Source organism: Bos grunniens, chromosome 3, assembly GCF_055505025.1.
Source record: "Bos grunniens cultivar Pamir isolate PY7600 chromosome 3, Bosgru_T2T1.0, whole genome shotgun sequence".
In the NCBI taxonomy this organism is placed as follows: domain Eukaryota; kingdom Metazoa; phylum Chordata; class Mammalia; order Artiodactyla; family Bovidae; genus Bos; species Bos grunniens.
Window position 1 is genome coordinate 32,125,890 of NC_141167.1, and position 14,981 is coordinate 32,140,870.

General features: G+C 40.4%; 1 protein-coding gene across 1 annotated transcript in view; it reads left to right on the plus strand.

Moving 5' to 3' along the window:
• C8A (complement C8 alpha chain) overlaps window positions 1–14,981 on the plus strand; it is a 72,031-nt gene that overhangs the window by 25,907 nt on the left and 31,143 nt on the right. The window contains exons 5-7 of the mRNA XM_086390190.1: window positions 2,965–3,154; window positions 6,212–6,412; window positions 8,171–8,411. Coding sequence (XP_086246316.1) covers window positions 2,965–3,154; window positions 6,212–6,412; window positions 8,171–8,411 — 632 coding nt within the window. The remainder of the gene's footprint in view (window positions 1–2,964; window positions 3,155–6,211; window positions 6,413–8,170; window positions 8,412–14,981) is intronic.

A 14,981-nucleotide genomic window follows, 5' to 3' on the forward strand; every position in this document is an offset into this window, starting at 1 on the left:
TTTCGAATATATTAATACTTGTTGGGTTGAGTACTTTGCTCACACTGAACACTGAAAACAGCAGAAAGGGTCCACCTCCACTCCCAACAGCTGACGTTATGGTGGTTTTTCCATTCATCTGTAAGATCTGAGAGGCCTTTCCTGATATTTTACTTTTTTCTTATTTAGGCATTTCCCAGTTTTTAATTTTTATTTATTGTTACAAAAGTAATAACTATTTGAGGTAAAAACTGAACTTTTTCCTTCACTGTCCTTAACCTTGTCCCACCCACTTACCCTCTCTTCCTTCCCTGGAGCTGACCCCTGTTAAGTTGGGACTTCCCAATCATGTAAAGATGTACTGCCAACACACCGTATGGAAAGAATTCAATTAAATGTATTGTGCATTATAGCCATAAGTATATTTTACATAAATATGATTAGATATTTAGATTAGATTATTAGATTATTAGATTAGATTAATAGATTAGATATTAGATAAATATACATACTGCCCACAACTTGTTTTCACTTAATATTTTGAAGCTTTCCTACCATATCCTCTATTGTCTTTTTCTAAGCAACAATGTAATGTTCCATAACAAGAATCAGCAAACCATGGCCTAGGTGCAAAATTCAGCCTGCAGTCTGTTTTTAAATAAAGTTTTATTGAAACACAGCTTTTGCCCTACAGTGGAAGAGTTGAGTAGTTGCGGCAGAAATCTACACAACCTGCAGGGCCTAAATTATTTACTATATGGACTTTTGTAAAAAAATTAAAAAAAAAAGAAACAACAATTTTCCAATTCTTCTATAGTGTAACTGTATAATAATTAAATTACCTCCTATGGAACTGAAAGGTAATTAGATTATTTCCCCCTTTTCCCTTTCATAAACAGTGCTACAATGAACATTTTCATATATATAATTTTGTACACACGTGTGAATATTTCTGCAGAAGAAGTTTCCAGAAAGTGGAATTTCTCTCTTTTTATTTCCACTAGGGCTTCTGCAATCAGATTTTCCAAATATACATAGGTTTTACTTATGGTTAGAGATTGCATTACAATCTTAGAGCTTATGGTTCTTTTGAGTTTTTCTTGGGTCCATTAGAGAGCCTGTATTTATCAGCTATAGGCAGCAACATGTCCCATAGGTGGAAAGATAGAAATTACAGGGTAAAGAGTAAGAACCTAGGTTGTAGTGTCCAAAAAATCTAGGAAAAAATCCCAGTTCTGACTATAGGCAAGTTGCTTAATTTTTCTGAGCTTCAATTTTCACATTTGCAAAATTGTTATGAGGTTGAAAGCTAATCTATGCTAAATGTCTGGTAAAATGTGTATTCAATTCATCACAGCTATTATTACATCACTTCCACTAATAGGAAGAAAGAGATGGAGAAAGGAAGAGAAGAAGGAAGTTTACTTACATTGAATTTCTACTATATGCCAAGTGCTCTATAATTATCCATTTATTCTTTTGAAGCAGGTTTTATTCATAATCCTTCCACTGCTAATTTGCCTTTGTGCTTTTTCACAAAGGAAATAAACAAACATGACGTATGCTATGCCAGAGGCAATCACCAAATGCCATGGGAACACAGAGGAGGGACAATTATCTGTCCAGGATAATCAAAGGTGATACAGAGGAGGCAATATTTGAGTTGGGTCTTCAAGGCTAAACAGAAGTTTGAGATGAAAAGAAAAGCAATCATTTTATTGTCTACAACATAAGAGGCTTAGATTGTAAGGTCTTTGAACTCTTAGTCAAGCTTCATGCTTTTGTTCAGTTAACTTTCTCTTTTTAAGAAATTAAAGCTGTCTTTCACCTGTTTCACATTATTTTTACCTAAATATGGTTAAACCATCCATGACCTAAAACAGAGGACTTAGGCAGATAGACGTGAAACACCCTCAGAGAGGGAAGTATTAGAAAATATTTCTGAAAAGGTATTGGGCCAGGGGAAAAGAAGAATTACTATCAAGTGTACTTCTGTTTTACCCTAATGCCCTCATTTAGACTTCACTAAATGACACTTTTACTATTCTGTTCTTCAAATGAGGAAAATGATCTTCAGGAAGTTTGTAGAAACTTTCTACAAAGTCACACAGCTAGTAAATGACAGAGCCAGAAATTAACCAGGTGTCTCCCTGACTTCTGGAGAAGGAAATGGCAACCTACTCCAGCATTCTTGCCTGGAGAATCCCATGGACAGAGGAGCCTGGTGGGCAATACAGTCCATAGGGTCGCAAAGAGTCAGACATGACTTAGCGACTCAACTCCCTGACTTCAGACTGTGTTTCTCCATGCTGCCTAGAAGACTACAGCCTTTCTGAGGATTAGATCATCAGCTTACCACTATGAACTATACCAATATTTCAAAGTTAGTTTTTAGCAGCAGAACTTCTTCTGAAATAATGTTAACAAAAACCAGCAACAGCAACATTTTTTTAATATTTCATATGAGTACTATTATGATTCCTTTACTTGTTTTAACTCATGCTTAACTCTGCGAGGACAGTAGTATTAGCTGTTTTTTTTTTACAAATGACTAAACGGAAACATAGAGAGATTAAATCATCTGCCCAAGGTCAATCACACAGCTAGATGTGGCAGAGACAGGAAACAGGTCTGGACTGCCTAGTTCCTGGGCTCAGAATTTTGATAATCATGCATATTCTTCTTCAGTTTACTCAACAAATATTTAGGAGGACCTCCTATGTGGGAGCACTGTCCTAGATGCTAAACAATGTTGTCTGGCTGGTCTGGTTTAAGGGAAGATGGGGCTCATGCCCAGCCCACTCGGTTTCTTGCCTTTACCCAGAATGGCCCATTAGGTACTCCAAGGAAACCTAGTGCCTCACATAACTCAGTTGGAGAAACACTGCTCAGCCTACCAGTTACATCAACGTGCAGAGGATATTTTGTGTTATTCTTTGCTTTTCCAGTGCTCTCTCTTAGAAGCTGCTTTCCTTTTCAATTTAGGTATAATATCCTGACCCAGGAAGAAGCTCAGCATGTGTATGATGCCAGGTACTACGGGGGCCAGTGTGAGACTGTATACAATGGGGAATGGAGGGAGCTTCAGTATGACCCTGCCTGTGAGCGTCTCTACTATGGAGATGATGATAAGTACTTCCGGAAACCCTACAATTTCCTGAAATATCACTTTGAAGTAAGTCTGAACGGGGTGCTCACAGGCCACTGTGGCAGAGAGGCATGGAGGGGAAGTCTATTGGTGAAGATAAGATGACTTGCTTTGGAAGATTTTACTTCCTATAGGGCTTGCTGGTGGCTGAAGCTCCCAATGCACCTGCTCAGGGCTGAAGAGTCAAGGTCAGGGCAAGGGAGCGTCTGTAAATGGGACTGTACTGTAAATGGGACCACCTCCGCTAGATCTCGGTTCTGGTCCTAAAGCAGTGAAATAGACTGGGGCCCTATTTTCTGGGTTGCTAGTCAGAAGCCCTATTTCCAGGTTTTGACACTATTAGCACAGATGTATATCTGACCTTGAGCAGCTCACTGTTCCTCCCCAGGCTCAGGTTCCTAAGATGTAAAGTGGTGGCAAGACAGGAAGTGGCTGGGGGTCCTGAGACCTGTGCCCCTGCTTCCCCAAGGGCAGGTCCTCACTGATGACCTTCATCTCTTGGCTTTCTGTACATAATTTTGTTGGAAGAAAAGGTTCTGCTATCGAAAAGTGCTTGAAAACTGCTAAGGTTCCCTAAGATTCTCCACATCTTTAAAATTCTGGAGCCTATTATACAGAGTAAAGTAAGCCAGAAAGAAAAACACCAATAGAGTATACTAACACATATATATGGAATTTAGAAAGATGGTAACGACAACCCTGTATGCGAGACAGCAAAAGAGACACAGATGTATAGAACAGTCTTTTGGACTCTGTGGGAGGGGCGGGGGATGATTTGGGAGAATAGCATTAAAACATGTATAATATCATATAAGAAATGAATCGCCAGTCCAGGTTCGATGCAGGATACAGGAAGCTTGGGGCTGGTGCACTGGGATGACCCAGAGGGATGGTATGGGGAGGGAGGTGGGAGAGGGGTTCAGGATGGGGAACACGTGTACACCCGTGGTGGATGCATGTTGATGTATGGCAAAACCAATACAATATTGTACAGTAAAAAAAAAAAAAAAAAATTCGGCAGTCTCCTGGTCACCATGGAGCTCACAGTCAGCTCCAGGGCCTGCTCCTAACCATTCATTTCTCTACCCTTTACCCTGTGGGTGAGCCATCTACACAGCACACCTCAGTGGAGGCTTACCAAGTGTCCCCTCCTACTTTCACACAAATTCTCCCACTGAATCCTCATTATAAGACAATGGAACGGATATTACCATTGGCCCATTTTAGATATTAAAAATCCCAGAGACGTAGAGGGATAAATGTCAGGCCCAATAGGTAGCAGAGACAAGATTTAAATCCAGATCTATCTGAACTAAGCCTGGCTATACAGCATTTAGAAGGGAGGCTGCTGCTGCTGCTGCTAAGTTGCTTCAGTTGTGTCCAGACTCTGTGCGACCCCATAGATGGCAGCCCACCAGGCTCCCCCATCCCCGGGATTCTCCAGGCAAGAACACTGGAGTGGGTTGCCATTTCCTTCTCCAATGCATGAAAGTGAAAAGTGAAAGTGAAGTCGCTCAGTCATGTCCGACTCCTCATGACCCCATGGACTGCAGATGATGCAAATTCTCTCTGTATCATATATATTCTATCTACATTCTATCTATAGAGAGAGATGATAGGATGCCAGGACCCTGAACAACTATCTAGTCACATCCCTCACCCCACCAAAGTTTCTCAAAAGAAAAATACTGACAGAGGATAAGGCTAGGCTTATGGATTCTGTTTTAAGAAGTTGGTTCCCACTGTCCACAATAGCTAAGATGTGGAAGCAAATGTCCATCAACAGAGGAATGGATGAAGAAGATGTGGTACATAAATACAATAGAGTATTGCTCAGTCATAAAAAAAAGAATGACAATGCCATTTGCAACAGCATGGTTGGACCTAGACATTATCACACTAAATAAGCCAGGCAAAGATAAACATTATACGATCCCTTATATGTGGAATCTAAGAAATTAATACAAATCAACCTAAGCACAAAATAATAGTAGACTCACATACATATAAAACAAACTTAGGGCTACTAAAGGGGAAAGGGGAAGGGGAGAGATCAATCAGGAGTATGGGAGTAACAGATGCAAACTACTACATATAAAATAAACAATGAGGATTTACTGTATAGCACAGAGAACTATATTCAATGTCCTGTAATAAACTATAATGGAAATGAATCTGAAGCTACATACCTGAAACTAACACAATGCTGTAAATCAACTATAGTTAAATTAAAAAAAAAAAGAAACTGGCTCCCCCTAGCCCACTTCCACCTCTGCCATCTGGTCTAAGTAAGCCAAGCTCAAAGACATAGGTAATGCCGTTTTCCTAACCGGAGGACGATCTAGGGCCTATGTGTCAGGCAAGATAGACTAAGCTATGCTATGGCAACAAAAGATTCTTCAATCTCAGTGCTTTAAAACAGTAATGCCCCTCTTCTGCTATTCATTCATCCTAACGTGGAAAGGAAACTCTCATCATCTCGGACACTCAGGACCCAAATTAATGCAGCTTCCATCTCAACACGTGCTCTTGTGATTACAGAGTGAACCACCCATGGGCTCCTAAGCCTCACTTTCTTGGCTCAAGCAAAGCACATGACCAGACCTCAGGTCAAGCTGGCTGAGAAATGCAATCCCGGAATGAAATAACCAAACACTTTTGGGTGGTCCCTAAGCATACCTCTACGTAGAATTGTTACCACCTGCCTGCCTTTGCCTCTTGTCCATGCCTAGATATGGCTTTCCATATTTCCCCACTACAGAGTCAAGCAGGAAGGAAGGGTATCTATCTTCCTATCTTCTACACAGGAAGAGTAAGCCCTCTGGAAAGAAATAAATGCATAGAACATTATAACATTTTATCAGAATCATGTGTGTATGTTTAAATAAATATTTTAGTAGTACCACTAATTACTAAGCACTGCTGAATTTTCTGCATTTTAGTATCAATTTGGAATAGCCTTTTTAAAGGAGTATTTATAATAATCTGAAACATTGGTTATTTTACAGAGAAAAGATTTAAATATTACCTATGAATTGGAATATAACTTTATGTGTACAAAGCTAACTATGTGTTTCCTTTCAGGCCCAGGCAGATACTAAAATCTCTTCAGAGATATATAATGATGCAAATGATCTTCTTACTAAAGTAAAAAATGACAAGTCTGTGTCAAGTGGATTGACCATTGGTGTGGGCATTAGAGGCGTCCCAGTCACCGTGACTGCAGGTGTATCCATGTCACAAGATGCTGCCTTCTTAAAAAAGTTAAGCAAGTATCATGAGAAGGTATTAAAACATAATGCCCACGTTGCACAGTATCCCATAATCTATGCCGAACACGTACTACCTTAACTGCATTAAAAAGTACAGTAGTAATTGAACCTTCATTTGCTTGTATAATTGGAAATGTCTGATCAGTGGTAATTATGTTTGTTTTCTTATTACACTTTCACATACAGAATCATCACAAAGGGAATAACATTGCATGATAAGACTAGTACTCTTATCATTTCCCCATCCTTTTTCATGGTTACCTGGAGCATACAGGGAAATACTTAGAATGGTAGTGTCTTAAAGAGAAGCAGCCAAGCCCTCTAAACTAGACTTGGAAGAATTCTACAGCAAGCCTGGCTTTTCCAGGCTTTTCCATAGATTGGATGGCTGGCCTGCGCAATGAATCTTTCTTCATCAACACTTCTTCATCAACCATTTACTACTAATTGCCTATTATCCTGTCTATTATCAGCCAGTGCTTCCTTGAGGAAGTCAGGGAGTCTGCCTTAACTGATATCTAAAGACTAGTACCAGTTGTCTGGATGAAGTGAGGCAGAAGCTAACAGAAGGCTGTTCTCAGCCTGGGAAAGAGCATGTGCCAAGGCCTGGAGGTGAGAAACTGCCTCACACAGATGTGGACTGAAAGGACTTCCACTGTCTGAAGCCCAGGTGGGAAGGGAAAACAGGGAGTGATAAGGATGGAGAGGCAATTGGGAGCCAGAGCAATATTCATTGAATTGATCAGAAATTTACCCCAAAGCCTCAAAACATTGATACCAGAACTTGGGATTTACAGAGGACTCAAAACATGATTTTACATGATGAAAATTCAGTTATAAAAGTTAACTTTGTTAACAAACATGAATTACATTTTGGAGCTTTGCCACAAATAAGCTATTGATCTGAAGGGAAGTGTTGTTCTGAGAAACAACTCTCAGGTTAATGTGGACTTTTCAAAAACCAGGTCGTTTCCTTCAACTTTCACTATCACTTTGGAACAAGGTTTATATTCTCTGCAAGGAAAGCTCATGCATAACCCACTTCCTCTTAAACCAATCCAACCTCACCCTGGTCCTGTCTTTTTTTTTTTTTTTCTTTTTTTTTCATTATTATATCAGGATCCTGCATTTCTTGATTACTGAATGGTATAAGATTACCACTAAAATATAAGCTCTATGAGGGCAGGGACTAGCTCATTCAAGATCATGTTCCCTGCACCTAGCAGAAAGCATGTGATGACAGGCACTGATAGGTACTCGTTCAATAAATTAAATGATATTGGCATTTCACAATGTCATTGAAATATTCCTAAGCATAATTTTTAATGGTGCCTAATACTTATGTTAGAAGTTGCATAATGCAATGCTTTAATTAGAGAAAGATGTGGAGGTAAGAGTGGGCTGAGGGCAGGATGGAGGGAAGGAACATGGTGATGCACACTGTGATAATGAACCCAGTGAGGGCTGATGAGAACTTGACCCGGGCGGCATAGTAGGAAAGAGATGAAGGTACAGAACAAGCCAGGCACACACTGGTGTCCAATATATGCTTGCAAAACACAGTAATCCTCCCTTATATATATTTATATACATATATATGCAAGTATATCTATACATTTACATATAATTCCCACAGTTATATGTAGGTGTATATATATTATATATATATCCACAGGTACTAAATGCGGACCTTTTATGTGATCTCATGTGGTAAAATATATACTCTCTTTGTTCTTTTCCCTCATTTAATGGTGGTCGTTGTTGTTGGCAGAAATACAGCTTTATGAGAATTTTCACAAAGGTGCAGACTGCTCATTTTAAGATGAGGAGGGAAAACATCGTGCTGGATGAAGGTATGCTGCAGTCACTAATGGAGCTTCCAGAGCGATACCACTATGGCATGTACGCCAAGTTCATCAATGACTACGGCACCCATTACATAACGTCTGGATTGATGGGTGGTGTCTATGAGTATATCCTGGTGCTTAACAGAGAAAAAATGGAAACAGCTGGTAAGTAGAATCGGTGTGCGATGCACATAGTGTTCAGTGCGTACACCAGACATGGTGAGCAGTTTTCTAGTCACTGACTCTCGGCCACACACGATCTCATTTAGTCTCCATGACAACTCTCTACGGTAGCATTAGTATTATTATTTACAGGAACTTGAGGTTCAACAGGGTGAAGTGGCTTGCTAGGAAGCACCACAAATAGAGTTTGAATGCAGACTTGTCTGGCTGTCCAAAATCATGCATTTTCTATGGGACTGTGCTGCTAAGTCACTTCAGTCGCGTCCGACTCTGTGCGACCTCACAGATGGCAGGCCACCAGGCTCCCCCATCCCTGGGATTCTCCAGGCAAGAACACTGGAGTGGGTTGCCATTTCCTTCTCCAATGCATGAAAGAGAAAAGTGAAAGTGAAGTCGCTCAGTCCTGTCCGACCCTCAGCGACCCCATGGACTACAGCCCTCCAGGCTCATCCATCCATGGGATTTTCCAGGCAATATGGCACCATAGTTATCTCTTTAATAATAAAAGGTCTCTGGGGTTTTGCTGTTTAAATGTTAAAACATTTAAAATGTAGATTCTTGGTGGGTAGAACGGCCATCCAAGCAGTCAGTGATGGCAGAAACCTAGAGTCATCCCAGACCCTCCTACCCCTCCATCCCTGTAGATCTCTAAGACCCTTCAGTTCTCTCTCCTGAGCAGCTCTCCTCCATCCTTTCTTCTACATCCCCTCCTTCAATGGGAGGCTGGGTTTACATCTTTCACTTATGACTGCAGCAACTCCTAAATGGTCTTCAGAGGAAGACTCACCCCTTCCAATCCATTCTCAATATTGCTACCAGAAGGATCATTCTGCCTCACAGATCTTAGAACGTCATCTCCTTGCCTAAGATCCTGGAAGGCTAATACTAAAATCTAAAATCCTTAGCAAGACAGCAACAATCTCCATGGTCTCACTCCAAACTGCTAGAATAGTGGTTCTAAAATGTGTGGACTCCCACCAACAGCATCAGCATCACCTGGGAATGTGTTACAATGCAAATCCTCAGGTTCTCATCCCAAACCTGCTAAATGGGAAACTCTGGGTGTGGGTCCAGCAGTGTGGGTTTCGACAATCACCCTCCAGGTTATTCTGATGCTTAGTATAGTTTGAGAACCAGTGAATGAGTAGAAGGGTGAGAGGTGTATCCATTTTTCAAGCCCAAGTTCAACCTCCAAGTTTTAAGAAGTTTCTCTGACTGCACCAGTTCAGGCTGGTCACTTCCTTCCTTCAACACATTCATATAAATTCCACAGTTTAGTCTTTAAAGCAATTTTCCAAACGTTAATTATTTCTCTTTTCATCTAGACAGCAAGATCCTTGAAAGCAAGCATCCTGTCTGACACTTTTCCACCTCTTTAGTGCCCAACACAGGGTTTAGTACACAGTGAGTGAGCAAAACAACTCATAGTGAGTGAGTTTGAAGAGGGTGTTAACTTAGATTCCTAACTAGGGCCATTCATAAATTTGTCCATCTATCTCTATATCCATTCTTTTATAATTCAAATATCTATTCAGTGTCTTCTACGTGTTTGTGCTAGGGATACAAAGGCAAGCAAATCTAAATACAGTCCCTACCTTCCTGCAGCATAATACTTAACAAACTGCAGGTTGAAACCCAATAGTAGATCCTGAAATCAATGTATGGATCACAAACATTTTGAACAACACAGAAGAGAAAATATCATAATGGTTTATAAGCAGTGAGGATAAGTTATTGCTTCAAGAAACTTGTTTTGGTTAAAGACATATATATGTACAGAGTCATGACAAATAAAATAGTTCAGGATAGATCAGTATAAAAAAAGAATTTGAAAAACTTAATTCAAGTGGATCTTTTTAAGAGTCACTCAAAACCATGAGGAAGGACAAAGAGCTAACATTTATTGAGTACTTACTAAGTTCCGGGGCTGTTGTATATATTCTTATTTAATATTCTTGACAACATTTGGAGGTGGGTGTTGTTCTAGTTTTAGCCCCAGAAATGCTGAGGCTCCTTAGGGAAGTTAATTACTTCCCTACATTTGGCCCAGGGCTGCAGGAAGCTGGCGTCAGACCCCTGGACCTGTGTCTTTTCTCCATGTGCTCCTGGTACAGCCTTTCATTTGGTCTCTGGTACTGGATTACTAATTAATTGCCTGGGGGTATCTCAAGCCCCCTCCGCTTTAAAATCTGTGAGGCAGAAATGGGCTTCCAATGTGGTTAAAATTCAAAAGGAGCCCACCAACGAATTGTCCCAGGGATAATTACCTCAGCTCAGTTTATAGAAAGCCATATGTCGATAATAGCACAATTTGCTGTTTGTGAAGAGCTGATTTTCTATAAATCCGGAAAGTTAGTGTTGCTTTTCCATAAATATGGAAATGTGCTAATCATCACCTCATCTGCTGGAGCCCGCTAATAAATCAGAATGTCATTTACATATTAACCTACAAAGAACAAAATCATCTACCTTCTTTCCCTTTGACAAACAGAATCACACATACTCTCACTCCATGTTTGATGTCTGTCTAATTTTCTCTTTGTCTCTTTCTCATCCTCTCTCTCACTCCTTCTCTCATTCTCCTCTTTTCCAATGTCTTTTTTCTCTCTGGGTGTCTTTGATCTATACGACTTTAATAATATTTATGTTCTATTAAATGCTTGTTTCTAAGAAACACACCGTGTGGTATACATCCCCTCCTTCAAAGAGCTGAACTTGGAACGGAATGATTTAAATGAACACATGGGCTGGTTTGCTTTGGGGACTCATCTGTCCTTGGGTTTGCCTCAGATCCTCTATGGGTTCATCCCAGAGGATGCGCAAGGCTGTTTTCTTCTAATGTGTCCTTTAGATAAAATACGTCTCCCCTAAAGACAGCATGAAACCATGCATCAAAAATCAAGGGACTTCTCGGATGTTGGGGAGGTGATGTTAGACTTCAATGGGACCCTAGACTTTCCTCAAGGGCTGCTGCTGACAGCTTTCTACATTCTACAGGAATCAGTATTGGCTTTGGGCTGGAATTTCTGGATTTAGATTTTTTTTTCTCCTTCATCCCTTCTTTGGAGCTCCTATTATTTGTCTTTATATAAAAATATGACAAAGGGAATAGCGCACTCATTATCTGGCCTCTCTGGAGTCTGGCCCTATTACCGAGCTGATGATTTACCTCAGGCAGGTCAAGTACTTCAGTGACACTGTTCTGTTCATGTATGTTTCCTGCCTCCTTCTGTGGGTGCTGTCTGTCAGCCTCCAAAACGCTTCCCCGTCTTGCCAACCTGACAGATTTCAACTTATTCTTCGGAACCTTGTTCGGGTATCCCCACCTCTGTGAAACCTGCCCTGACATCCCTCTGTCCATTCTTTCATGGTTTTGTTCATACAGATATGCATTCATCAATTATGTTTGTATTATGTGCCAGGTAAACAAAATAGATATGGTTCCTGTTCTTGCAAAGCTTACAATCTAGTGGAAGAAACTAAACAAACACCTTAAAATCCAGATGTCCTTCTTGGTTCCCCCTTTACTTTCTGCCCCTCATCAGTGAGATCTGTCATTTTTTGTTTCTAAAGCATACATGGCATCTGACCACATCTCTATTACCGTCTAACTGGTCCGAACCACTGTGATCTCTTATCTGGCCACTCTAGAGTATGATGGCTTTTGTGTTGTCTTTCTTTACTTTTCTCCTCTTTCCTTTTACTTTTTCTTTCATTTCTTTCCATTCTTGTTGCTGTCACTGTTGTTCTGCAAACAGTCTAACATAGCAAGCTCATTTTAGCCTACAGCCTTGGTACTAGCAGTTCTCTCTGTCTGGGCTACCCTTCCCTCTGATGTTTGCATAGCTGTATTCTAACCATTCAAATCTCAACTTAAATGCCCCCTTTTCCAAAAGGCCTTTTATGACCATGTAGCAAGTCCCTCTTTGGTATAGCACCCTATTTTAATTCTCAGGCTATCACATATTCAGTAATTACCATGTTCACATGCTTATTTGTTTATTGTCAACCTCTTCTTCCTAGTATGCATGTTCCATAAGAGCAGGGACCTCATATGTTTTGTTTGCTATTATATATTCATTTCCTAGAATGGTGTTTGGCCTTAATAGCTTCTGTTGAGTGAGCTAATGAATAGATACATGAAGTGAAGTGAAATGAAAGTCACTCAGTTGTGTCCAACTTTTTGAGACCCCATGGACTATATAGTCCATGGAATTCTCCAGGGCAGAATACTTGAGTGGGTAGCCTTTCCCTTCTCCAGGGGATCTTCCCAACCCAGGGATCAAACCCAGGTCTTCCTCATTGCAGGTGGATTCTTTACCAGCTGAGCCAATTGCAAATTGTGATATGAGCTATGTAGAAAATGAACAGGTTGTAGAAATAGAGACTGACTGTGGAAGGAGAGGGAGAAGAAAATCAGTTTAGGATTATCTGGGAAAGTCTCTTGAGTAAATAGGATAAGGTCTAAAAAGATACTCAGAAGGAGACTCCCAAGACAAGAGAGAAGGTGCCCTGGGCAGAATGGACAGCCTGGAGTGTTTGAGAACTGAAATAAGAATGTGTGGCCGAAGCCTGCAGATAAGGTGGGGGATGGAGGGAGCTGAGGTTGGAAGTAGCTGCAGATGGTCTTGCAGGTCATAGTAAGACGTATAGACTTTGTCTGTAGTGAAAAGGAAATCACTAAACTGTTACCCAGCTGTGCCATGGTCTAATCTCTGTGTCAGTAGGTCATTCCACTGTCTGAAGAGCACAGATTAGAGGGGGTGAGAGCAGACTCAAGGAGCACAGTTAGAAGACTCCTGTTGATATCCAGGTAAGGAATCATAATGGAGATGAAAGAATATGATTGATTCGAGACATATTTTGAAATAGAGTTTGGGTAATTTGCAGATGACCTGGGTGTGAATTGTGAAGTGTAAATACTCCTTCTATATTATATTTCAGCCACACACACACACACACACACATTAGGGCAAGAAGAACATGATGAGTGTGCCTGGGAGGGCCAACTTCCTAAGAGAGGTACCTCTAGGCATTTGGAAATATGGCAGGGATTCTCAAGCCAGGAAAATAATCCAGAATATATATGTATGTACACATAAATTCATACACCATACTAATTGAAATGATCTATATGTCTTTTCTACTGACAATGAACTAGACTTTCCCTTTATGGCCAATGTAGGTAGGTCCTGCACATGCATGCTCAGCTGTGTCTGACTCTTTGTGACCCTATGGACTGTAGCTGCCAGGCTCCTCTGTCCACGGAATTTTGGAGTGGGTTGCCATTTCCTTCTCCAAGGTATCTTCCCAGCCCAGGAATCGAACCCTTGTCTCCTATATCTCCTACATTGCTGGAGGATTCTTTACCTCTTGAGGCATTTGGGCTTCCTAGACACATTTAGCTTAGCTTCTGTGACCTTTGTCTCTCAAATGCCCCACGAAACAGATTTTCTTGTAAGTTAAGTAATCTAAGTAAGTCAGATAAGATACCTCCATCTGGGATGATGTGAGAGAAACTATGCATGGAATAGAAAGTAAACTAATAGCCCTCAGAGCTCTAAAGGTTCATGATTCTATTGCTGTCGTTTAGATACTCAGTTGTGTCCAACTCTTCTGTGGCACCATGGACAATAGTACACTAAGCTCCTCTGTTTATGGGATTTTTCGGGCAAGATTACTGGAGTGAGTTGCCATTTCCTCCTCCAGGGAATGCTCCTGACCCAGGGATTGAACCTATGTCTCTGAGTCCCCTGCATTACATGTGGATTCTTCACTGTTGAGCCACCAGGGAAGTCTCTTGATTCTGTAGTTTGGAATATTGAGGTCTGCAAAGATCTTACAGAGAATGACTTCTGTTGATGCCCCTCCACTTGTGAAGGAAGCCAATAGTATTTTATGGCCCCATGAAAGCCATCAGGCAATGTGGTAGTGAAAAGGGTTCTTTTTACAAAGATATCTTTGCTTTTGGTTCTGCCATTTAAAAGCTAATACTTTGTATCTCTGAGTTTCAGTTTTCCCATAACTAATATAAGTATAATAAACTACTTTTAAAAACCATTACGAGAATTAATGAAGATATTTCCAAAAAGCATCATGATAAAGAAAATACTGTGTAAGCAGTGGTTATTATTATAATTACAGTTTTAGGTGGGGTGAGTAAGTAGCAGAATCATTGGATCAAGGTCTGTGGAATGAAGAAATATGCTGGCAGATGGTAGTGAGGAATATAAACTTGGGAGTCAGAAACATCTTGGTGGAGCTCTTGCTTCTACCATTTAGTATTGTGTGACCCCGATCAAGGAACTTAATTTCTCTGAACCTCAGTTTTTTTTAAGACCCAAATAGGAATGATAATAAAGCCTTGTTTGAGAATAATTCCAAGTATCAGTACATTTTGGATGGTAAGTGTTTAAAGAGATTTGTTTTCCCTTGAATGCAGGATGTTAGTATAGCTTAGTGTTTGAAAATATAAGTTCTGTCACGTTACTGTGTGATTATCGGCAGATTATTTAATCATTTTATGTCTTAATTTCTTCATCCCTTAAGCTG